Source organism: Papaver somniferum, unplaced genomic scaffold (genome assembly GCF_003573695.1).
Source record: "Papaver somniferum cultivar HN1 unplaced genomic scaffold, ASM357369v1 unplaced-scaffold_6, whole genome shotgun sequence".
Lineage (NCBI taxonomy): Eukaryota > Viridiplantae > Streptophyta > Magnoliopsida > Ranunculales > Papaveraceae > Papaver > Papaver somniferum.
Genome location: NW_020648748.1, coordinates 274,829 through 301,728, shown reverse-complemented (window position 1 = coordinate 301,728; position 26,900 = coordinate 274,829). Strand labels below are relative to the sequence as shown.

The 26,900-nt window shown below is 35.5% G+C and overlaps 2 protein-coding genes across 2 annotated transcripts; both read left to right on the top strand.

The window, feature by feature from the left end:
• The first annotated feature begins 14,585 nt into the window (after positions 1-14,585).
• LOC113343547 lies at positions 14,586-17,388 on the top strand. Its single transcript, XM_026587703.1, has 3 exons — positions 14,586-15,351; positions 16,835-16,898; positions 17,124-17,388. The coding sequence occupies exons 1-2, from the start codon at positions 14,714-14,716 to the stop codon at positions 16,893-16,895; spliced, it is 699 nt and encodes a 232-aa protein (XP_026443488.1). The 5' UTR covers positions 14,586-14,713; the 3' UTR covers positions 16,896-16,898; positions 17,124-17,388.
• A 1,485-nt stretch (positions 17,389-18,873) lies between these two features.
• On the top strand, positions 18,874-20,976 carry LOC113343441 (transcription factor bHLH113-like). Its single transcript, XM_026587618.1, has 9 exons — positions 18,874-18,924; positions 19,057-19,209; positions 19,298-19,388; positions 19,480-19,601; positions 19,692-19,810; positions 19,926-20,183; positions 20,265-20,342; positions 20,413-20,544; positions 20,640-20,976. The coding sequence occupies exons 2-9, from the start codon at positions 19,176-19,178 to the stop codon at positions 20,736-20,738; spliced, it is 933 nt and encodes a 310-aa protein (XP_026443403.1). The 5' UTR covers positions 18,874-18,924; positions 19,057-19,175; the 3' UTR covers positions 20,739-20,976.
• Positions 20,977-26,900: the final 5,924 nt, after the last annotated feature.

Sequence of the window (26,900 nt, the reverse complement as noted above, 5' to 3'; positions counted from 1 at the left end):
GGTAGAGAGGTACTGGGACTAATGATTCGGCCAATCTTCATAACATAGGGCTCAATGATTTATTCTCAACAATAATCGCTCAAAACATATATGGACTCTTATTTTGCCAAAGTAGATTCTCAAAACATTGATTGTAAATGTTAAGCATGGATTATCAAATCACCTAAGCTAAGCATGACCCATCTAATCAAATAACACCCAATTTAATCAATTCATATTTCGATTAATTTTTAATGCAAAAGTCTTAAAAAAAATTAATAAAATTACCCATGTATGAAGCTCGGCCTCCTCCGTCGTCCCAGTGTTGGGGTTTAACTCATCATAGTAAAAATGCTCTCCAAATAATTTATTATGGCTCAAAAATGGTTTACAAATGATGAGAATATGAGAAATACAATAAAACCAGAGAACTACGACCCTCAGTGAGAAAATAAGATTGTTGCCGCTGTGTCGCAAACGCTGTGGAAAATAAGACTGCCAGATGTACGAACCATAGGTGTGAGTCGTTATTACTGTAGAAAAACGACTGTTGTAGCTGGTCCGTTCTTCGTGTTCTTGGTGTTCTTCATCATCATCAGCAGCAGCAACAGAGTTTCATCAACTCTTGATTTCTACTTCTCTGGACCTCCTCTCGACCCCAAACTCTCGACACTCCTTCTAGGACTCATGTATCTCCTATTTATACATTCCAGGCGCATCAAATCTCGCCGTTAATTCCTCAAAATCTTCACAGTAAAGGAACATTATTCTTGGGAATAATTTCTTATTTTCTGTCTCTGCATGCGTTAATTGTCTTGATAATTTCCACAATCTGTTGATATGCAACCTAGGAGAATATCTGCACTTAACTTCCACAACCCATGCAGCATCTTTACGTAATTTTCTTTCCAAGTTTAACCGATATCTCTTCTTTCCTGCTTTAATCGAGAATCGATTATCTGGCCAAATTTGATCGATCCCAACCACCACAATATCTTCTTATATCCATATCACATATACCCATTAAGTTTCAGCGATTTAATCTCCTTATAACACCTTCAAAAATCGATTGGAAAATCTACCAATAAAGAAAATTTCCCGCCAAAATTTATTTTTGAATTTGAGAAGAAGGGTGCCCCTTAACCAGAGCTGGGGTGCGAGTAGCAATTGGGGTGGAAATAGTAATTTTTCTGGGTTCCTCAAGCACATTTCTGGGGCGTTTCCGGTGCATTTCTGGGGTGCCTTTAGTAATTTTCTCCGGGGTGTAAAACACCACTTTTTGAGCCCATTTCGCCGCAAGGGCTTATGTCTCTAAAATTTCCTACAAAGACATAAAATAACACAATAAAGACTTAATCGAGTCTAACAATACAGAAAATTGAGAACAAAATAGACACATAAATGCGTCTATCAATAGACCGTTTGCTCTTTTAATAAAACAATACTGTATTACCCATAAAGTAGCAACCCCATATCACCCTCAGACTAGTGGTTAAGTAGAGGTTTCCAATAGGGAAATTAAACGTATTCTAGAGAAAACAGTTAATCCAGATAGGAAAGACTGGTCGTCGAGGATTACTGATGCCTTATGGGCTTATCGTACTGCGTTTAAGACCCCCATTGGAATATCACCTTATCGTTTAGTGTTTGGAAAGGCATGTCACCTTCCTGTTGAGTTAGAGCATCGAGCCTATTGGGCTATTAAGAACTTAAACTTTTCACTTGACAAGGCAGGAGCTCAAAGAAAGCTCCAGCTCAATGAGTTGGACAAGATTCGTAGAGATGCATACTATAGTGATAAGGAGTATAAGAACAAAATGAAACTTGTGCATGATAGGAATATTTTACGAAAGTCATTTTCTCCAGGTCAAAAAGTTCTCCTGTATGACACTTGTTTGCATCTATTCCCCGGGAAGTTGCGCTCTCGGTGGACCGGTCCTTTTGTGGTCCGTACTGTTTTTCCTCATGGCGCTGTTGAGATTGAGACACCAGATGGTAGTAGTTCTTCGAATGTTAACGGTCAGCGATTGAAGCCATTTTTAGAGCCTTTTCCTACAGGTGATGTTGAGGAGGTCCCTCTGTAGGACCCTGTTTACCTTGATTGACCATCGAGGCGATTTTGTATGTTGTATAATATTTTTGTAGGCTTTTGGTTACACTTCACCCAGGTACTATCTTTCCGACTTCTCTCTTTACTATTTCCTCATGTTACTTATATTTTTGGTACTGTTCTTTGATTAGAAACATTAAGGACAATGTTAGATTTAAGTTTGGGGGTGGGGTAGAACTTTTTGTTACCTTTTCGTTGCAATAAATAAACTCCAGAGCCTAGAAATTTATCCCTATTAAGGATGGCACTAACCAATCTTAGTGGATGGAAGCATTTTGGTTGTAGGAGTTGAGGAACCAATCTGACTAGATGGCAACATCTAAAGAGTCTATTCATAAAAGAACAGAGCTCAGGTGTTAGAAATAACATGATAGTTTCACCATATCTCGTTGAGTCCTTTTCACTTCTGTTTTTATTTTGTTTTGTTTTTAAACTATGTTTCTCTAAGTGATTAGGTGGGGATCACGATTCAAGTTGTTACCAATGCTAGGGTGAATTAGAGTGATTGAGATTAAAAAAAAAAAAAAAGACCAGACCATCAGACCAACTGGAATAAATTCAATAAAGTCGTCCACTGGAACCCTTGTATATGCCAGTGTGTTGATATTAGTCAGACCGGTATCTCAGTCCATTAGGATAGGTTCATTTTAGCGGAGGCCTTCAGACAGATATGAGAAACACAGTTCACCTAGTAAACATCAAAACCATCTATGTTTTTCTATATCCATCTTCTTGATCTATCCATGTGATTAGTTTTAACTCCGGATATTGATGTCCATAGTGCGACTACCTTAGTAGAGCTCTGTCACTTCATACGAATTTTAGTATGCTTGAGTGCAAACTCGTGTACAACAATTGGAATTTCGCATCAGGGTACTTCCTCCTATAGTCAATAAGTATGCCAACCAAGGATATTCTTTAGTGCCTTCCAAGGTTCTGTGTAGATAGCTAGGGTCTGGAGTATAAAGGTTTTGTGGGTATACCTCTGGTAAGCCCTCCGGAGACAACACTCCGCCACTAGGGACACCTAGGTGTTTAAAGGCTTATTGCATACGCTAAATGCAATCGACGATGTCTGCGACAATGAGTTAGGATTTTATTTCTATTTTATTTTTGCTCAAGGACTAGCAAATAATAGGTTGGTGGGTATTTGATAGACACATATTTGTGTCCGATTTGTCTCGATTCTATATATTGTTAGGGCTCATTTTTGTACTTATTATGGTGTTTTATTTATTTGTAGGTATTTTTGGCCAATAAACATTTTTGGAAAAAATTGGCTCGAAAAGTTTTCGGAAAGCACCCGGAGGACATTTGCTATTCGGACTCTCACTTTGGATAAGGGGTAACCTAATTACTAAGGGGCATCCCATTTCCAGGAAGTTTCTAATCGCACCCCTACCCTGGACAAGGGGAAACCATCTTCAACATTTCAAGAACAGTTTTGGCAATCGTGATTTGGAGGAGTTTGAGGTCGATTAAACCTCTGATTTTCATAGGATAGACTCCTTATGGGTCTAGGAATCTGATATGGGTGTTTAAATCGATTACACTGGGCTCAATCGACGGATTTTTCTCACAACATAAAATATGGAAAGTCACGTGTGTGTGACCTGTTTTAGGGAATTTTAGAGAGATTAAAGTGTTGTAAACTTTCCCAAAGATTTGTATCTATCTAAGGAAGAGTTTAGAATAAAAAGGAAAGCTCAGAAACGCGTAAAAATTCTAAAAAAAGAAATTGCCGCAACTTGGCCGTGAAGAGAAGGAAAGAGATTTTGGAAGATTTGGGAGAGATTTAGTCGGTATTTTTGATATAAATAGATGTCTTGGGTCATATAGAAGAGGTGTCGAGAGTTTGGGAACCTAAGGAGAGCCAGAGAAGAAGAAATCAGAGCTTTACCAAACTCTGTTTCTGCTGCTGTTGCTGTTGAAGAGGAAGAACGCGAAGAACATTGACGCACGAGAAACAGTCGCAAAACAATGTCGTTGTTTAACAGCTGAAGAACATTAAGCTGTGCAGGGCAGTCGTATTCTACGGTCTTAAAATCAGCGACAAAGCAACAATACTTACAACGGTTTTCTGTAACAGTTCCATTGTTGATAGACACATTTTTGTGTCTAATTTGATCTCAATACTATATATTGTTGGCACTCGATTTTGTACTAATTTTGTTATTTTATGTATTTGTAGGTATTTTTTGGAAATAAATATTTTTGGAAAATTCGGCTCGAAAAGTTGATTTTGGCACCCGGAGGACAAGTGTTATTCGGACTCTCACTTTTGGATAAGGGGTAACCTAATTCCTAAGGGGCACCCCCAGGTCACCCCAAGGCATCTGCTATTCGCACCCCAGTTCAGGATAGGGGCATATCATCTTCAACCTTTTTGAATTTCAAATTTTGGAGGGAAAAATGGTAACAAAATTAGGGTTGAAGATTTGAAGGTGTTCCAGTGAGATTCAATCGCTGAAATTTAATGGGTTTCTTATAATTGACCTAACAGAGCTGGTATGGGTGTTGGTTTTGATCAAAATTGTCTGGATAATCACCAGGTGATGAAAACATCAAGAACAGTTTTGGCGGGAAAAATTGTTCTTGAACTGCCGTGACTAGGGTTGAGGATTTGAAGGTGTTCCAGTGAGATTCAACGGCCCAAATTAAATGGGTTTGTTCCTAGGGCCTAGACAGAGCTGGTATGGGTGTTGGATTCGGTCAAATATGGTTAGATAATCGGTGGGAATCAAAACAGGGAAGATATTCTCAAATAGGGAAGATATTCTATTTTTGGAATTGTTGGATGGAAGAGACGTGCATGGGTTAACTCTATTGGCTGGAAACTTCTCCTACAGCTAAGAGATGATGCGTGAAAGAGATAAACCAGGAAACAATCCGTAACAAATCAGAGAAATAAAGAAAAAATATTTCGGAAAATATTCTTTTTATGGCCGGATATTCTTGGAGTTATTACAAGGATTGGAGTGACCTGTTGTGTATAAATAGGTCCCTAGTGTCGAGAAGAAGGAGTTAGTCAAGTTTAGGGAGAGTTTGGAAGAGAATAGAGGCGTAAAATCGAAGAACCAGGCGCTGGAAGAAGAAGTTGTTCTGCTGGTGCTGCTGAAGAACACGAAGAACATCAACCCACGGTCAACAGTCTCAGAATACTGTCGTTGTTCCACAGCACTTCGCTATACGACAGTCTTATTTCTTCTGTGTCGTTGTTTCTGGACGCCTTTTGTGGGTCGCAGAATCCTGTTTTATAACATTTACTTATCTTTCTCTTCATTGTAAACACTTGTGAGCATCAATGAAATCTTTTGAGATGAATTACACCATGATGAGCTAAACCCAATCCCAGAGGTGACGGAGGAAGCCATTCACACAATATTTATGTGGTAATTGTTATTTATTTAATTTTTACAATATTTTTATATGATTAATTGCATTGAAAAAAAATGATTTAAATGGTTTTTATTAATCAATTGTATTTTCTCTTGATAATGCATGCTTAGTTTTATACTCTTGATGCATTATGCTTGCGACTAACATTTGATATTTTGGAAATCCGCTTTTGGCAATTATTAAGAATCAAATCAATTGTTTAATTTGCATAATTAAAAATTAAATAACATTACATAAATATTATTGAATGGTGGAATCTTCACCTCTATTTTTCTCCTAAAAATTCACATCACTTTATTTAATTTTGTTACATTTCTAAGTTTTAAAAAAAAATCTATGTTCACAAGTCTGAAAAGAACCCTGTTTTAAAACCACTATCTACAACAACTTTTGAAAATACATCAATTGTAACAGCTGTTTTGCAACACCAATACACTGTTGCAAACAGTCTGTGTTATTACTTTTCACTCTTTTAATCATCTTTTGAGCAACAAACACATATTTTGAGATCATGATTAATATGAGGAGCTAAACCCCATTGCTGAGGCGATAAAGGAATCTATTTTTCCAACAAAAAGTAGTATATTCTATTTTATCTTTTTATTTGCAATAATTATATGATTATTTGCCTTGAGCTATTATTGAATATGATTTTTATTTGAGTGATTGTGATCTATTTTGATGGAGTATGCTTAGTTTTAAGACTTTTGATGCTTCATACTTGGTATTTACAATTATTACTTTTGAAAATCTACTTGTTGCAATATTTTAGAATCAAATTAAACAAGAAAATTGCATAAATATAAGTATTGGTTTAATCACTTTGAACTTGGAAAATAGTGGAATCTTAGCCTCAGTGTTTCTTTTAGTATTGATATCATCTTTGATTGAGTTTGCTATAATTTTTAGTGATTTTTATATTTTAATATTAGAATTTAAGTCTAATTAATATCCTTCACAAGTTTGAGAATCGAACCACTTTTACCACTATCTACAAATCATACCATCTGCTACTACATTTTCTGCACCCTTTTTGTCTTTAATGTCCGGACAAAATTCTTGTAACAAAAGGATCCATCTAATCAATCTAGGTTTGGTATCCTTCTTAGACAAAATGTATTTCAAAGCAGCATGTTCAGTATATATTACGATCTTCAAACCTAATAAATAGGATCTAAACTTATCCAAGGAAAATACCAAGCATGAAGCATCAAGAGTCTATAAACTAAGCATACTCCATCAAAATAGATCACAATCACTCAAATAAAAATCATATTCAATAATAGTTCAAGGCAAATAATCATAATAATAATTGAAATAAATTAAATAAAATATATTGTACCGCTTTTTGTTGGAAAAATAGCTTCCTCTATCGCCTCAACAATGGGGTTTAGCTCCTCATATCAAAAACAGGTTTAAAATAATAAATCATGGCTCAAAAGGTGTTTTTATTGAAGAGAATATATAAAACAGCAGATCTGCAATGGTGTATAGATGTTACAGAAGTCACCGTTACAGTTGGTGTTGCAATACTGAAGATATACGTTACTAATCAACTGTTACAGGATCAGAAATTTAAGACCCTGGAATACGACTGTCCTGCACAGCTTAATGTTCTTCAGCTTAGGGTTCTTGAGAACGACACTTTCTATATGCCGTCTGCAAATCTTCTTCTTCCTATTCTCTGCTGCTGCTGCAACTCCACCTGCAGCGTGATTCTCTGCCTCTAAACCTACCCCCAAACTCTCTATCTTCTTACGGTACTCTAACCAACACCTTTTATACCAAACATGCCGATTAGTTCTCAAGGAAATCTCGTCTTTTCTTTTCCTCAAAGTCACGGAAATAACTCCCTGTTTTCTTCTTCTACGCGTCATTCTGTCAAATCCGACGTCCCAGAATCTCTCAAGGATAGCACTAAATCAACATAGAGTAATCTTTCCTATTATTTTCACGTAACTTCCACAAATATGTCAAACATAAATCCCGTAGAAACTTTCTTCCCTGTTTTCTCCAAGTCGCGGAAATCTCCCTTTGTTTTCGATTCTAACACACCTACCCATCCTGTTTCAATAGATCAAGCCCAAACCAAACCATATCTGTGAGGAAATCCGAGTTAATTCAGCCCAAATCTTTCCCAGAAGCTCAAACCCGAGAAAACTCATTCCACAATGTTGCCGAGACCAACTATCCATCCCAATTTACACCATCAAATCTCTTATACCAGCTCTGTTTATCCCATTATTGTCCATCCAAACTATTTCTGTTGATTAAATCTCTTTAGAAATCCCTCCGAAATACAACCCTAATCTGCCAGTTTAAGCTTAAACTTTCCCGCCACTTTTCTGTTCAAATAAGGAAGAACAGGGATGCCCCCTAACCAGAGTAGGGGTGCCTTTATCAGTTGCCTTAAGGGGTGTCTTGAGGGTGCCCCTTATCCAAACCGGGGGTCCGAATAGCAAGTGTCCTCCGGGTGCTTTCCGACAACTTTTCGAGCCAATTTTTTCCAAAAATGTTTATTGGACAAAAATACCTACAAATAAATAAAACACCATAATAAGTACAAAAATGAGCCCTAACAATATATAGAATCGGGATAAATCGGACACAAAAATGTGTCTATCAATATACTTTTAATAGGATTGAGTCTACTGTGTAGTTGGTTCTCTTAAAAGTATATTGGAGTTAGTCCATACAGATTGGTAATCGAAATATTGGGTGTGGTTGTTAGACCCCCGCTTTTTCAGTATTTATCATGTATTTAAAGGTTTTTTTATTTGATATAACTCTCATCTGAGGGGTTATGAAGTTTTTATTTTTCTGATTTTAGTGCATGCAAGGCAACTTGGAAAAATCGTTAACTCGTTTTGCTCAAAAACCGAACCAAATCGCCCGCCTTAATCGCTAAAAATCAGAAATGGCTTGGAATCGAAAATGGTTAACTCAGTCATATAGCCTGTAGCGATTACTCGGCGAGTAATCGGCATTGGAGAGCCGTTATGACTACACTGGTAGTAGTTAATTGTGGATTACATGGAGATTTTAAGCCTTATTTTGCCAGATGAAGCTGACTTAAAGCAATCAAACAATGTGACTAGCATCATATAAGTTTAGAACTAACTCGCGATCTAAATATGGATAGGCATTTGGTTCAGGAAGAGTCGTATGTCATATCATTTTTATTTATTTTATTTTATGATTCCTGACTCGAGGTCTGACTCTGCTCGTATAGCCCATGCTGAGTTATTTAAGTTAGGTATCATTTTGTGCCTGATTCGTCGGGTACATATCTGACTGCGATTAAAAAAAATATCTACTATCTTATTATATTTTAAGTTAGATATAACGAAAAAATGTAAGGCCCAGCATTATGGTAAGGTCATTTTTCTTAGCTATAACTTAATGTAGCCGAGGGAAATGAGAATGAGGTACACCTATTATGGAAGAGGAGCATCGTTTAGTCTATGCAGATGGAAACTGTTTTTTTTTTTGTTTTCAGGGTATAAACTCTCAGGAGAAGCGCGGGTTTGTCACTTCTTCTTCATCACTCGCTCTTTTATTTCTCTCCCAACTCTCGTATAGTTTTCTTCACCCTTTTAATTTTAATGGTGGTTAAGCTTGATTCGCTATGTGGAACTAAAAGGGATGATCGATATTTGAAGGTGGATTTATTGCATCTTTCATTTTGGAATTCCATTAACATAATCAAAAGGTAAGTCAATCTACTTTTGGGGTTTGTAGTGAAACTTTATTTTGTTATGAAAATTCTTGATACTAATTTGATTAATAATATTGTACATAAGTCAATAACAATATTAGGGCATATATGTAGTTAAAAGTCGATTATTATTACTTATTTTGTGATCAATATTGAATAAAGTTGTTATCATATTCAAGTGTTGATTATTGCTTGTTGATTGAAATGAATTCATGATAATTTTATGATGATACTGGGTTAAAATGTGAAGATGTATATGTGTTATAGGATTAGATGCATTCAGAATAATTTCATCAAGTTTTGAGTTCTAAAAATCGGGATTCTTCGCCTGATAATGATAAGAATAAGTCAAAATGCCCTAAGGGAGAAGATAATAGTAGCATAAGGAAACATAGAGGTAGTACAGGAAATGTATGTGAGTTGTATGCCATTATTTGTAATGATTGTGATGCTAGAGAACTTGTTGACAATTGTGGGTTTGGATTCGTGTTTCGAATTAAATACCCAAAACTTAACGACTCGGTTTAACTAGTGGAACATCCGTGAAATGGTGGCATGCCACTAATACATTTCACTTCCCTAGTGAATTTTGAAATATGATTTATACCATCAGACTTCACATAACTATCAAGAACTCAAATTCTCCAAGGAACCCACATCCATTTACAACCATTGGGTAAACAGTACAATACCTTGAATTTGCTCCTGAAACTATAGATTGTTTTCTTCCTTGCATTTGCATGGATACGAAAAATAAAGTGAAACAAGGAGAGGGAGAGGGAGAAAAAGATAGTGGAAAATGAAAAGGTCTAGAAGAGCAAAAGGAAGTCAGGCAACAACAACGAGAATGTAAACAAAAAGAAATACAATTAAAATAAGTTATAACAGAAAATAGAGATATGTTAAGAAAGAAACTTGTCAAACGAAGCCAAGGGATTACTTTGAGGGTGATAAAATAATTTCTTGACCATATAAAATACAAAGTAAACAATGTCATGTCGGTGTATAGGGAATAAATGGAAAAGTGGTTTTTGACGTGGGTTGTGTAATGTACTTTTCCCAAACAAAAATAATGTTATTGAGAAAATTTGGCTAACGATGTTCAGTGATTTGTATGTACTCTGTACTTATGATTAGGATTTAGCCAATTATATGTAGTCGTATGTTATGGGGCTTGAGTACATGAATTCAGCACCGTATAACATCCAGTTATTTTGGTATCTATTAATGATAAAATATTCACACGCACTTGTAAATTTACTTTATTGTGTTATTATTACACCGCTAGCAATAAATAATCCTTAACCTTCCATGATTTGCAACTTTGGTTTTGGACGTATTTGCAATGTCTATCATTCCCAACATAAAAAAGAAATAGCAGACCGTTACCAAATAAACAACTACTGATCTTATCAAGTAACATAAGTGACGTGGTTAGATAGTCGTTGGGAAAAGAAGGATAAGGTGAGACTTGCAAAACAAATATTAACACCTAACGTCTTTATTGATCCGTTGGGGAAAATTTCCTTGTGCTTGGGGTAACACGGTGTCCCAGACAAGTTGACAGAACTATAGCAGTACTAGAGAACCCGCCTAATGCATTCGTAAACATCGTTACCGAGTACTTGCACGACAACCCTATTCGTAATTCCTTGCATTTCAATAAATTATTTGATAACGAGTATACGAAATGGTGGGGTAGAAGATTAACCGGAAAGTATTCCCAAATAATTAAACACCAAGGAAACAGAGATGTGTATGGTTTGCAAGATCCTAATGCGTATATTTGTCCCCCACCACCTTAGTAGGAAATCCACATATAAAAATGAGTTGTATTCTGTTGATCGACATTTCTTCAACATCCACCATCTGCTTTTGTTCGATTTGCCGACGACGATGTTAGGCCGTTCACGAGACTTATTGGAAATAAGTATTTGAGTACGAGTGCAGTACAGGAACCCCAATCCGATATCTGTTGAGGTACTCATGTGAGTATCACTTGTCTTATTTATACTTTTATGTTATCTTTGTAACGTAGTTTGGTGTTGTCAAAATGAGAAATTAATCTCTTTTGGTGTTTGCAGGAGAAATGGTACCCATTGCCTGTGACAAAGTGATGGCATAATAATGTTGTAAGTCAAATCACGTTCGACTTTACAGTGGAGTTGCAACATTAACTCCATCCCAAAAAAGACCTTCCACCTCATATTACTCTCGTCAAAGGTGTGAGCCAGTATGTACTTGTGACTCGGGAACCCGATCCACTCTTGTGATTTAGGTGCATCGGGAAGTTCCTTTGTACCAAATAGTACAAATGACCCGTTCTACCATTATCAAAACAAATCTCAAAATCCCGCTCAAAGCATAAGACGTACAAGATCAAAGTCATCGAGCAACCGATTATGCAAGAGATAATCCAAAACCCCGAGCCAGTCTCGTGATTCAGGTGCATCGTCAAGTTTCTTTGTACCAAACATTAAAGATGACCAGTTCTACCATCCTCAAAACAAGTCTCAAAATCCCCCTCGAAGCATATGATGTACAAGATCAAAGTCATCAAGCAACAGATTATGCAAGAGATGATCTATGGTTAATTATCAGAGTATCCAGGTCAATACTACGGTGGTTGAGTAAAATTACGTTAATCAAGTACCAACAATTTTTTTTTTATTTAGTAACGACACTTTTATGTATAACAGACTATTTTTACTGTTTAACATATAGTTTTTTGAATTCTAGATACTTTGATGATTTCTTTATATAAAGAAAATTATTTTCCCAATGAAATTATCCAAATATTGTATTTCATTTGTTGAAAAAAATATACAATGATTTAAAAGAAGATGTTGGTCTTGTGCAAGCATGGATAATGGTTAAAAAAGATCTAGTTCATGGATGTCAACCGCGCAACAGTTTTTGAATCCATATTTTTGAAATTTTTTCAATACAATAACCTATAATGAAAAGGCTAGAACTAAACAAATTCTTGATACTAGGTTTAATTGCATCAACATGGAGGTGAAATTTTTTGTCATGATTGAGGCTGAAGTTAACACACTTAATCCTGAGATGACGTATGAACAAAGAGTGAGTATTTGTTCAAATCGGATGATTTGATCTATATTTAAAATAAACATATCTAACTTGGTTTTCTGTAAATCTTCATAATATTGCAGCTCGTTAGAGTATTATGAAGAGATGTACAAGCAAGGATTAATTTTAAGCATGATGAATGCTATGAACTCTTGAAATCAATTCTTGGGCACTAAAATCCTGACGAATGATTATATATAAATACAATATCAGATGTTAATCAAGTGTTGGCCAGTACAATCTTGACGAATGATTAAATTTGAATGCAATTTTTTTTTATGTACTCTCCATCAGATATTAATTAAGAAATAGTACGTTGTTTGAAAATATGTTAAAGTCGAAGCAAATGACACCATTATTCAAATAAAAACAATACAAATAACCTATTTAACAATTCAAATCTAAACTTAACAACTTAAAACTAACAAAATTGTAATTAGATTTCGTATGGGTGTTGTTGAAATGACGATAATGGGGGAGGTTCATTAAAACCCAACTGCTTAGTCAAAATGGATTTCTGTTTTAATTCAAAGCATACTCCTGCTGTTGGAGACAACATACTGAGATTCTTTTCCATTATAAGCTTTTCATGTCTCCCTAAATTGATATCAATTTTTTGTTCTGTTATTGCTAGAAATTTTTTCATAATTTAGTTTTGTTATTGTCGATGAGGTGCGACTGCTAGTGGCCTTTGTGTAAGAAATCAACAAGGTTACTTCCCGCGTCACTCATTTGTATGAGAGCCCTTTTTCTTGGCCGTGGTATTTCTTATTGGAGCTTTTGACTTGCGTTTATCGGGTACATCATTGGTATCACGTACTCCACTAAATGATGATATATGCATTGTATATTGGTATGTACTGGTCGGATATCCTGGTTGAAAAGGGATACCACAAGGGATGCTAAATGGGTTTGGGAATTGATTTGCAAATGAAGTTTAGAGAAATTGGCTTGAAGATGGCTTTTGAGATTTTGGGGATTGCCTCAAAAATATATTTGGGGATTGATTTGGAGACGTAGTTGAGGTATTAGGGTGTTAGATTGATAAAGGATGTGCTTCTTCCTCCATATATTCATCTTCATCCTCTCTTACATTTATGATGCCTTTAACTCAAATTCTTCTACGCAAGTGAAGGTTTTCGTGTATGCCTTGAAATATTCGGTCCTCTCTTTTATAAACTACATTAGAATAAAACGAAGCATAGAAAAAAAAAGTTTTGTGAACATGTTTTATAACATATCCGGTTATTCTTATCAAGTTCGGATAATTTGTGTCAACAAAGACATCCCCAAAAAAAAGTCCACTTCTGTCTTGATAATGCAAAATTTACTTTGAACTCCAGATATAATGAGCTTATATGGATTTTCCACCACAAGGTTCTACAATTTTTTCAATTTTTGTCCACAAAAGAGAAGGACAAGAAAAATGAAAAAAAAAAAAAGTTGAGAAGATGATTTGAAGATAGTTGAGTGGAAAAATCAAGTTGTATGAAGATTTTTTGGAATGATTTGAGAAGAAAAACTAGTTTCTATTAAAAAAGTGTTTGTTGGGATTCTTTAGGAATGACAGATATGGTTACGATCGGGTGTGAGAGGTGAGTGTAATTAAAAAAGGTCAAACAATATAAATATTGAGAGGAAAACTAGTATCCATACAAAATTACACGAAAACTTAGTCCAAACAGAAACTTTGTATGTCGCTTTAACTCAGTTTCTGTTTTGACTAGTTTCCGTAAAATAGTATTTCAAACGGCAACTCAATTTCCATGAGGCAAAGCCAAGCGAAATAATCAGATTAAAACCGTGCGATGCGCTGAAATATCGCCTTTCAACCTATTTGAGTTATAATTAAGAGAAATTGCAATCCATCATGCTTGGCCTAACGAGTTAGATTCAAATGAGTCAAATCCAATCAAGTTAGTTGAGCCAGAAAAGAAAAAACACGGTCGCGGTTACCGGCAAAGCCAGCTTAAAACATGGTGTGTAACTGCACAACCAGCCCAGCCGGCTCCCAAACCCATTTTAACTCTTTTAAACAAATTTTCGGCCATTTTAGCCATTTTGCACCCCCTCAAGGCTCCAATCTTTTTTGTGACTAGGAAAAGTTTGTATAAATCAAGCACAGGTGACGAGGAGAGAGTTTGAGCCTTGTTTTGTCATATGAAGCTGACTCAAAGTAGTCTGACTTAGATGATTCTGAGTTAGAAGAATCTGACTCAGAAGAGTTCGTGGGTAAAACAAACACTACCTTAGAAAAGTCAGTGATAAACTCATTAGTTATCTCTTTCTAAATTCCATCGCTTCTAAAACCCTGAAAAAACCCTTAAATACCAATTCTTCATCCCCATCATCATCAATCATTTTTCTCAAAATCAAACACCCAGAGACTTATTTCCAAACCCCAGAATCGAAAAATGAGTTCTTTCAATGGAACCAATTCCAATTTCGATTCATTACTCCTCCAAAGCCTAATGGGAAGACTCCAACTTCGCCCACCCAACAACAACTCACCCAACTCAAATTCATTCTTAAATCAAAGCTTAGAAGATTTCTTACTCAACTCTGAAATCGATTCCGATGGAGAAGATGATGAATCAAAAACCCAGTTATCAAAAGAAGAATCGAAATTAGAAAAAGATATTATTAAGGTGATTTTGAGTGGTAAAGGTGAGACCTTGAAACCCAATTCAGGTCAAGCTGTTACTGTTGGTGAGCATCATATTTGTGTTGGGTATCATCAAGAGACTGGTTCTGATTATAGAGTTTGGGAATGGCATGGTCATATTATGTTGTTTGATGAAGAGAATGGGTATACACCTGAGTATATTTATGGGAATTACTTTGAAAGACCTAAGGTTCCGGGTTCTTCGGCAGCAGCGGAGATTCTTAGAGGATTGAAGAAGAAGAAAGAAGAAGTGGAGGAGGAGGAAGAGGATGAAGAGGAGGAGGAAAAAGTGGGGAATTTGGGGCTCAAGGAATTGATTGATGGTGGAGATTCGAGTACGGGTTGTAGGATTCTTCATCGGAATGGTATGAATGCCGGTTCCCCGAGGTAATAACATTCACTTCCTTGTACTGTTATCATTTTTGGGATTTCAAATCAATGTGGATGCGAATTCTGAAAGTAGATATAGTATAATGGGTGTTTTGCAAATGATGAATTTGTTTGGTTGTTCAGGAGATTTTAGATTAGAAAATGAATGTTTTGTGTTTGCTTTGTCAATTATTAGAAGATATATTTGTGTAACATGTTGCATATGGGATGATCACATGGTGCATTGGTAATATGTGGAGTGATTAGATGGAAAGTTATTGTTTGATAGAGTTACGGTCACTGTTGTGGTAGCTTGTGGTTGTGGAAGGGAAATCTAGTAATTGAAACTTTGGTAGGTTTTATTTCGAGTTCACAACAATTTGTGTAGTTGACTAATTAGGTGTCACTCTAATTGGTTGTTTATTTTTCTGTCTAGAAACCTACGTATATTATTATCTGAGTAAAGATTGGTAAACTTGCATTTACATTAGATATAGGTCAGTCCTCGATTATAGATTCAATGACAGTAAAATTGTATCGAGAAGACGCCATAACGTATGGGCCAGAAGCAATTACTTCTAAACTCGGTATATCATAAGTTGGATAAATTGCTCTAGCTAGCCCCTTGTCCATTTACCAACTGAAGGTTTGCGTGATAAATAATGGAAGGACTACGCTTCTACTGTGTATGTTAATTTCTGGGTGAAACCCATGAAACCGTTTCCCTTTTCCCAACGAATTTTATGGAGTTAACTCATATTATAATTAAGAAATGTTGCAACAACTGACCTAGAAATTCGTCACTACAGCAATTGAACAAGTAATCAAAAGCCTATTACTGCATTTCAAGGAATGTTGGACGGTGAAAAAAAATGTGCTTCCACTTAGCTTGGTAGGAAATTGCACGTCAATTATGTAGTAGTTGCATACTGAAAGGTGCTCGTCGCCAGTTGTACTGTTAAACTTTGAGTTGCGCGCTGTTGTTTTTTCCATTTCGAAGTAGTTTATTATTCAAGTTTATTCATCACGGATTGAGATACTTTTGTTTGGTGTATCGTTACTTGTGCTTCATTTGGTTCTGTATCATGATGTTTTCATGGATTTTAGACTTTTGGTTAGTTTTTCTAGTTTCTGTAATAAGCCAGTTCGCTTATTGACGAATTGGAAGAAGTACACCTTTCTGTCTGATTGCTCATTATTTGGTTTCCTCATGGACTGATGTTCTGTTCAGTATTTTGTCCCTTCAAATTTTTGCTCCCCACCTATGAACAAAACAAAAGACCAAAAACATCTTGTGACCATCTCTTAGGTGGTTGAATGATACATGCACTGCTTTACGATCATTGTTCATTGTAAGCCTCATAAAAGAAAATTCGCAAGTGATGGATGACAAGTTGCGTCTCTGCAGTGCTTGGGAGGAGAATCTGTGTCTCTTAACTTGCATAATCATTTTCGCCATCTCAGTTTACCATTGTGATAAGTTTCATCTCAAATCTTGCAGAAAAGAACTCAGTCCTGCGGGAATCCTGCGTCGCGCTCAGGTTCAAGGTTCTACTTTGTAAGCGGTGAGTTTTTATTCTTGCAAACAGATTGCAGTTATCTTGAATTTGCATGTTTTGGCAGCAAACAAATACTTTTTTATTTTTTAGTTCAGATTGTAAGAATCTGCCTACAGCCTACCTAAGATTGTATTTTTGTCCTTGTATGTTTTATCTAGTTCGGTAATCGCCTTTTGGTTTTTACCATCCTCTGATTTTTCCAATCTGTTTTATCCAATCAAACTTTGGCAGGATTTGCAATCGGGTAGAAGTTGCAAGCAAACGTGTGGGAAGAAGGGAAGCGGTTCTCGCTTATCAATCCTACTTCTTTAAAGATAAGGTTAATCAACAGAGAACTTCTGGGACTTCTCTCTGTCTCCAATCGTTAATGTAATAATTTCAACTTTGACTTTCGTCCAAATGCATTACTTACCATGATGTGACTGCAAAAACATTCTCATAAATTAAGTTGAAACTTTTAGATTTTGGTTGTGTTTTTGAAACACTTCATGCACAATTTTGCTTTTTGATTTTGTTCTTTTGGTTCCTAGAGCTTGTTCTTTTGCTTCTAAATGTAATGTTTTTCTATCTACAATATGCAATGCGTGAGTTTCTGTGATAAATGTCATTAGTATTTGCCATATCAATGACTTAAGAGTGACGTGATGAACTCGGATCTCACCAGCTGTTTGAAATCGACAAGTCCTTGGATGGACGGCACGGCATGCTATGTTCTTCATGTACAGGCTGCATGCTGAATGGGATTAACATATGCAGCGTGTTTAAGAAGGAATGGATTTTCTTAAAGTGAAAATCTGGCAGACTTATTTGTCAATGCCTGCTCGTTTTTGGGTTAAAAGATCATTGAACAAGAATGAATTTTGAACTTTTAGTTAGTAAATGCATTTGCTTTATAGGCTTCAGGTATGAAGTCTCAGTCTATGCTGTGTCAAGTTAACAGTGGCATCTTTGACTTTACTAATTGGTTTGCTTTTTCATTTATTATTATTTGATAACCCATGGATATCTGGCAATACTGAAGGTGGGAGGGCGAATGCCCTCTGCCCTCAGATACCAGTCTGAAGGGAGAGAAGCAGTAGGTGCCACCAGAATGTGAAGTCATGACTGACCTAGTACTTCATTGGCTTTTTAGTTTGTTGCTTTTGCTCTTACTGGTTCCATTGGATTTGTCAGTACCTGGAATTTTTTGCAGAAGATCCCTACCTTAGATGTAAATCAGGGAGGTTAAGATTTTTCGCACAACATTTATGTAAGTCTAGAGGTCCTGTTAGGTACGATATGCCAGATAATTGAGACCTAATTATAGATTAGTTCTCTAACTTTAGGTTATCACCCATTTAAATTTCAACTGCATGTTTCCTCAAATGAAAGGCTTTAGCTGTGCAGTCTTAATTGATTTGTATATTTGGCTGGCACCCTTCTTAAAGACTAATTTCATTTACTAGTACAAGACAAAGCCACAAACCTATAAAGTTGTTAGGACTTTGGGATCTTTTTCTCCGAGGCTGTTGTGCCCCTTGCAGAATTTTATGCGAGGGAAAAACTGTGGATAGCCGTGAATCTCCGGCGAGATTTACAACAATAGGCGGCGATGACAAATAGAAAGACGAAGTTAATGCCTTTTAACCATCTATTTATTTAATCGAATGAAAGCGAAAGCAAACAATACTCCTCATTTAACCTAAATTATTGAAACTGAATTCTACTTTTTTTTCAAAAAATTGTGTTGATGGTTTTATTAAGCTTTCCTTAATCACCATCTTTTCTCTACAACTCAACATTATTCTGTCAGCTCAAGTTTCCTACAAACAGGAAAGTCTTTGAAAGTGAAGGTTCCAGGTAATGCAAGAACAATTAATGAATTCTATGCCTTAACTGGTAGAACAAAATGAAAGCTTAAACGTCGAGACAAAATCTATTTTGAGAAATATGCTTTTGTATATAGAGGGCTCCCTAGGTGTTCATTTCTTCATCCCATCCTCTGAGAATTTGTTTGAAGAGCATACTCTTCTCTCCGGCGGCAGTAACAGCGGTGAGTTCACTACTTTTTTACGTGGTTTTAGTAAAATGTTGACTGATATCTCTGTCTTTCTTGCATGCATGCTTAAATTTTTTTTGTTCCAAGGCCTTGTTTGTATTGCAATGACAATGTTGTTTAACGTAGGTGCATGAGATCGGCTGACAAATCTTGGAATTCCGGCCAGTATTCACTTCTGCTCCGTGGAGTTAGATTCTGTTTTCAGGTGTTGGCACCACAAAAGTACTTGCAAGTTAATTTGAAGGATGAGGAATACTGTATATCCTACGCTATATGTTGGTACGATTAGCCCTTTTTGTCATCATCATCGAAATATTGTTCAACAATTGGATTTAATCACTCAATAATGGATATTTTTGTGTGACAGGCAACAATGATGATCAAATGCTCGACTCGGATATCTCACTGCATTCAACAAAGCCAAATCACAATTCCAGCGATTTACAAGAGCAAAATATGTATGGTTAACTTCCGGTTGCGAACACGAATTATCGATTAATTATAATTTGTTTTTGATTTTTCTAAATATCTTTCTTGTTTCATTTGCAGAAGTGTTTGTGAGTACAATTTCTTTCACGAGTCTCAGCTCAGTAATAATCAAGTCCTTGGTAGCTTTTCTCCATTATCAGCCATTGAGATACCTTCACCTCTTAACTACCTTACTCTCCCAGGTTCTCTATTTCTTAAATGATTTTCATTTTCATTTCACACATTTTCTTCTTCTTAATGGTAAGAAAATTCGACTGAAAATGCACTTGTAGGGTTGCACCCAATTTCGGATGCATCTGTTAGTAATATCATTTCAAGTACTACTACTGCAATGTATCGCGATGCTACTGTTGAGCAACTATATGCTCAAAACCTATTTTCAGCTTCACTTGTAAGTTAGTGCGACAATTCAAGATTATCAATCAAGTTAGAAGATCCTTCCTTCAATTTGTGGCTTCGTTAGCACTTATCGGCAAACTAATAATCCAGCTACGAATTTCTTTCAGGATAATGATAGAAAACGAAGTATAGTTAAAAGTGACATTGGTTCTGCAACTGTTGAAGGGTCCATTAAGAGAATGAAAAATGTTGTGCCTATTGCTATGGAAGAAGACGACAGACACCCACAAAGCCAATATTTTGTTGACAAAAGAATGTCGGAACGAACTCGAGGAAAACAACCGAAGGCACAAGAAAAATGGTTATTGGAACTAGAAGAAGCCAAGGCTAAACAACAGCAGTTCAAAGGCACACAAACAGAAAACGTATGTATAACTTCATTATTTGGAACATAATTTTTTTTTAAGCATTTCACTCAGAATTTTTACTTGTTGTTGATGCTGTAGCAAATTCGGCCGAAAAGGAGCCAAAAGATAGGAGATAGAATAATAACACTTCAAAAGTTGGTGTCACCATTTGGAAAGGTAAATTACACATTCACAGAACCGAACTCATCCTATACCATGAATTGTGCTAATGTTATTAATGATGCAGACTGATACAGCTTCGGTACTTAAAGACACTTCTGATCATATCAAAATGCTTTATAATCAAATTAAGATGCTCACTAATTCTTACTTCCAACCCGATGCTTTTCTCCATTATTACCATAAACATGATCTGCAGGTAAGTAATCAGAAAGTAATTAGATTAGCCATATTACATTTACTGCTTCATGAATTTTGGTTCATAATCATAAGTATTTACTATTTGTCAATCAGGTTGGTGTTGGAGAAATGAGCAATGGCCTGGCAGAAAGAGGACTTTGCCTAGTCCCTGTCTCTTTCACTCAAAACATCACTAAAGAAGAAAAACGTTAACTTTCTCTTTTACTGCAAACTACTCAGACGTCTCGACTCCGTATATCAGCTAATAGGAGAATAACCAGCTCATACATAACCTTACATTTTTAGTTTCATACTCCTAGCCTAATTAAAGTCTCAAGCTATATATAAAGAGAGATGTTAAATGATGATTAAATAAAGGATATTAGTAGATGATTCCAGGCATATTTCTTTCAATGTAGTAGTTGAAATATTATTAGATTCACATATCATTTTCTGCATCTGAGTTAAATTTATATATATTAACTTTAATTTTATTTTCACTCGCTGTAATGCCAGTATGCCACAATCAACTGTGCAGACATCGAAAGGGAAGTTTTAGACTTCCATTACACAAGCAAGCTCAAATGTCCAGTTCTAGTGAAACTCAAACAAAATTGCCACACCATATACTGTATATGATATACGTATACTCACCAGAACTACTTACCAATTACCAATCGTGTTAGTGTTAGTCTCGATTACATAGAAAGATTCAACTATGAGACTCTCCAAAATCACATCCCGATTCTCATTAAGCTACCCTTTCACAACAGAATCTCCTTTCGCTTATGAAGCTACTAGACACAATCTAACGGCTAACAAGAGACCATGTGTTCATATCCCAACCCCTCGTTACAACTGGAAATTTTTTCGAAGAAAGTTACAACTGGAAATTAACTGACTAATTACATAATTAAGCCAATCAATGCAATCTACTACTAATAATTATAACCACTGTACTAAATACTGATAAAAGACGATAAGGGGTACACTCTTCTTAGCTAGGTACAGGATACAATAACATCCTTCCGAAACAAGAACGATTTCTTGGGGACCATGGTTTACTTAGCGCACCCACCCCATAGTTATAAGGGGTGTCCTAAAGTTATAAAATGACTTAGTTACCCTTTAGTTAAATAAATAAATATATTCTTGTTTAACTTTTTCAAATTTATTGTTTTTTGTTTTGTTTTAGTTACTTTTTCCAATTTTTTTTTTTTTTTTTTTTTTTTTTTTTTTTTTTTGTATTTGGTTAGGTTAGGGGAAAATAAATAAAACGTAGTCGAACTATGTGAGCAAAAAAGTTTGGTTAGGGGAAAAAAATTGCGAGCTAACCGAACTAAATAGAGAATAGTTCGGTTAAGGAATTTTTTTTGCGAACTAACCGAACTAAACATATGGGTTTACAGAGAAGAGTTCGGTTAAGGAATATTTTTCTTTTTGCAAACTAACTAACCGAACTCTGCATTTGGTATTCTATACAAAAGTTTGGTTACAAAAAAAAAATGTATTAGCCGAAGTGTTCTTCATGTTCAGAAACTTCGGTTATCAAGATATATTTTTTCAAAATTTCTACCAACCGAACTTGCTACTGTATTTTCCATCTCCACCCTATTTTGATGATTACTACTCAATTTTTTCAATCAAAAACGAATCAAGAATAATGTGGGACATTTACTACTTAATTTTGATGATTAATACTCAAACCTATTTTGATGATTAATACTCAAACCTAATAAAAGAAAAGAAAAAATATATTTTTTTTAAAATACTCTTTCCATTTCAAAAAGACCGTCTACTTTGACTTTGTCAAAATGTTAAGGAGATTATAATATTTTACTTAACTACCCTTAATTACTTACCTATTTTATTTTAATAAAAATGCTAGCATAAAAAACTATCTAAAATTTTTAGGAGGATTATAAATACGAAATATAAAAGAAAAATAAAAAGATATTGAATTTATGGAGTCTAAACTTTATAAGGAATTTAATTTTTGGAACCAAATATGTATTATCTTAAATGGAATGAAAGATCTATTTTTTTTCTTACTTAAAAAATTTTCTTTAACATTTTAGATCGGTCCCGTTAAAAATAAATCTATGAATATAAAAAATTTAAGGGTATATATTAGAGAGTTCGCTAGAAAAATATGACTTCAAACACAATCTGAACACAATTTTGAAATAAACGAAAATGGAATAGAGGACAGTCTTTTTGAAACGGAGGGAGTATATATAAAAAAGGTTAAATATTAAAAAAAATCATTAAATGGTAATTTATTTAAATATTGAAAAAAAGAAAATTTAAAAAAGAAAATTAAATTTTTTTTTAAAAAATAAATTAAAAATAAATGGTAATTTTGGTATTAACATAAATGTTTGGATAAGGGGTTGCTTTGATTTACTTATAAATGTCTTACCAAAAATAAAATCATGGTCCGCCAAAAAATCCATGATCCCCAAAAAATCGTTCCAAAAAAAACCTTGTCCTCGAGGATGAAGATCAGAGCCGACTATTTTTTGTATGATAGCCCATAGAACTAATGCACAACTTTCTTGTTTACTTTGACAGTTGGTGTCTCATCATATTGTTGGGCCTTGCAGCTCCACCTGTTGTGTAAGGTTCCCTCTAATCTCAGAAAGTAAGCCTAACTTCATAAAGTGTTTTAGTAATATCTGGACCTCCATTATCTGCCAACCCTATTATAAGGGCTGAAGGAATTATTAAAGAGGCTGAACCTAATAGGACAAAAAGGGTCATTACATGGTAATTTTAAATTCCCTTTATAAAAAAAAGATGAAAATGACTAATTAACCGTTACATAGTTTAGTGTTGATAATTTAGTTTAATGTTAATGATTAGGTTTCACTTACATTAACTCTAAATCAAAACAAAATCAGATTTTAGAGTTTTAAAAAAAAAAGAAAATTTTGAGTAGAAGAAAAGAAAAACTTCTGTGATATTTGTGAAACCCTAGATTTTGATTCACTCAACCAAAATGAGTGGTTCCAGTGACAAATTTGAGATGGGTGAATCTCTATATGATAGAGAAAAAAAATACTACATACCTCTTGATTGAGATTTGGATATGGAGTATTTGTTAGATGGTAGAGATGTTTTAACCCAAAGTGAAAGTTAGTCTCAATCGATTGAAGAAATTAACCAACAAAGTCAAGAACCAGTGCCTGAAAATGACCAGGTATACTTCTAAATTAGTCCCAATTAACTTTTTTTTTGCTCAAAATTATCTAAAGTACGTAAAAATTCAATTTTTTTTACATTTTGAGAGCTAATTATGGTTGGAAGTTTGCTCGTAACCAACCGTAAATTCTAGTTACGGTTCGTAAAAGATGAACTATCAACCGTAAATGGTTAAATTTGGGGAAAACCCAATCGTAATACAAGTTGCGGTTGGTAATGAATTGCTAGAGACGAACCGTAATTCAGTTACGGTTGTTTATGTCGTTAAGTTGTTACTAACGGTAACATATCATGTGCATGGCAGTATTTACTGCACTATTTACGGTTGGTAATCTGGAAATCGCTACCAAGCGTAACTTGTTTTACGGTTCATTTTTTATTTTAGTTTCCAACCGTAAATGACTCTGTATGTTTTCAAATTATTGCTACGGTCGGAAATGTGTAATTACGATATGTTTGATTTATTTACGGTTTGTAAGTAGAGGATAGAGACCAACTACTAGGGTACCATTTTTCTACATATGTCATGTTCCATGGCAGAACCCTTAGCATTGATCGACATCATCTATACCAAACCTTAATTCTCACGCTACCGTGCCAATGGAAAACCATGCCATCCACGTCTCCGCGCCAAGGCATGCCAACCATGCCAGCCACGTCTCAGCGCCAGGGAATGCCAACCATGCCAACAACACCACGGTGCCAATGGCAAACCATGCCAGCCACGTCTCCGCGCCAAGGCATGCCAACCATGCTAGACGCACCACCGTGCCGATGCAAAACCATGCCATCCACGTCTCCTCGCCAAGGCATGCCAACCATGCCAGTCGCACCATCGTGCCAATGAAAAACTATGCCAGCCACATCTCCGCACCAAGGCATGCCAACCATGCCAACCGCACCACCGTGCCAATGGAAAACCATGCCAGCCACGTCTCCGTGCCAAGGCATGCCAACCATGCCATCCACGTCTCCGTGCCAAGGCATGCCAACCCTGCCAGCCGCACCTTAAATGGGTGTAGAACCTTAAATGGGCCTAGAATCAGTCTAGAATCATTAGAAAGACTTGTATGATTCTTGTATGAGTCTTTTGGCTAGATTCTTAGACTTCTTGTGTGATTAACAATTAGTCTATATTAACAACGATCGATTCAAAGGATGAACCAGTGGATCGTGGATCTCGAGGTAGGCGTGGCTTGTCATCAAAAGAGGTAGGAATATTTTTAACTCTTTTGAAACCATCTTTTACAAAAGTTTATGTTTTACAAACTCATGCATTGTCTATTTGTGCATTTCATACATTGTTTAGTTTGTATTATGATTGTTCTGTTCATTCTTTGAATCTTTCCATGAATTGGAAAGGACCTGTAATGTTTTGTATGTCATTATGAATTGTTATGGGAAATAAGAATTTCCACGTGCGGTATATAGGATGCACTCCTTCATTTATATCTACATGAATTCAGCTTTTATGCTTATTAGGTGTTGAACAACCCGACATCAATATAGCTATGTAGGTGTGGAAAAACCCGGCATCAGTAATATATATTGTTTGAAGAAGGAGTTTGTCCATATACATGTTTGTGCATTTCCAATGACTTAGTCACTTTGATGTTTGGGAAAACATGAATTGTTTACCAAATCTTACTCATGATTTCTTTAAAGTTAAATGTTATTCCTGCTGGGCATCCCTTTTAGGAGTGATGTGCTCATCCTTTCCCACTTTCAGTTTGAGAGACAGATCGGAGTTGCGAAGAGAAAGCTCCGAGAAGTTGACTTCGTTAGTTGGTTATATTCTGATATGTTTATTATGTCGTATATTCTTTTTGTAAACCAAATGATTATTGTATATGTATCATTTGAGAGAAGTTCTTGTATATATATACGTTCTTGTATTTTAGAGAAGTTCTTGTATATGTACCAAATGATTATTGTATATGTATCATTTGAGAGCATGAACTCTACAACATCATTGAGTCCTTCTCTAAGAACACTGAAAAACTTCTCCAAGAAACTACTCAACAACGTGAAAATATTAATGTTCTTGAAGATATTGTTAAGGAAGACTCAATTAGAGAGAAACAGTTGATCGAGACTCATTCATCAGATCTTAACAGACTTCGTGTTGAGAAAAAGAAATGATCGGTTCCTAATAACGCATATTTCTAGATCATTTTGTTGTCGTTTATCACATCTCAAGTGCTTTAGTGTCCCATTTTAAGTCAAATTATGTATTTTGTGTCTTGAGGCATCAATAGTATTATTGTTGTAAATATTGATATATCATGTCTGTTTTATATCTATAGGATTGATAAATTTGGGAGGTTCATAAACCAAGCAGGTGATTGGAGGTCAGAGTGGTAACAACACAGAGTGGAGTTAACGTGTGGACTAAAGGATCAACTAATATGTTTGGAAATTGAGGAAACAAGTTGAAACTTCATTTATCCACATATACCTAAGATAAGGAAGAATCCAAACACTTCCCATCCTAGTTTTCCAGGCCCAACAAGGTGTAGAGAGGGTGAATCTTTAGATGACAACACAGTCTTTCTATACCAAAAAATGGTGTTTTCATCAAATGCATGGTTAGCTGCAATCTCAATTCTCATCGAGTGAGTTCAGGACTGGTGATTGACTCAATGACATGCAGGATTTCCTTCTTTAACATGCATATTGGACATTATGACATTGTTCCAGGCACAACAAACTTCATAGCCAGGATAATCGACAAGTTTTGAAGGGACAAACTAAATAGTTACAAGTAATATGACGAAATCTCTTGATACAAACATGATTCAAGAGCTGACGCAAGTCGGTAGACATCTTTAGCTCATACCGTTACATACTTGACAAAAAAACTTAACTTGAACATCTTTAGCTCATACCGTTATAATATCCTTGATGGGGTAGATTACCCAAGTTCTTATTTTTTAAGTCTGATTCATTAGTATGGATTGGCTAAGTTATTATAGACTGTTTACAGATTAAATATTTGCCAAGACGACTTGGATGTCATGGAGGTAAAGATATGTGATGAAGCATTGATCGTGGTTACCGAAGTGAGCGAGGTTGTGTATTTTCCTTTGGTGGATCTTCTATATATGTCGGTGATTCAAATATTCGCGGAGATGATGCGCGCCGTTGTGAAGAAGTGGATAAGTTGGTAAT

Bases quoted from the DNA above. Each gene is read 5' to 3' on its own strand.
- LOC113343547 (XM_026587703.1), top strand. From the start codon at position 14,714: ATGAGTTCTTTCAATGGAACCAATTCCAATTTCGATTCATTACTCCTC. The intron at 15,352-16,834 runs GTAATAACATTC...CAAATCTTGCAG, and splicing joins ATGAATGCCGGTTCCCCGAG to AAAAGAACTCAGTCCTGCGG.
- LOC113343441 (XM_026587618.1), top strand. From the start codon at position 19,176: ATGAGGAATACTGTATATCCTACGCTATATGTTG. The intron at 19,389-19,479 runs GTATGGTTAACT...TTTCATTTGCAG, and splicing joins GATTTACAAGAGCAAAATAT to AAGTGTTTGTGAGTACAATT. The intron at 20,184-20,264 runs GTATGTATAACT...TTGATGCTGTAG, and splicing joins AAGGCACACAAACAGAAAAC to CAAATTCGGCCGAAAAGGAG.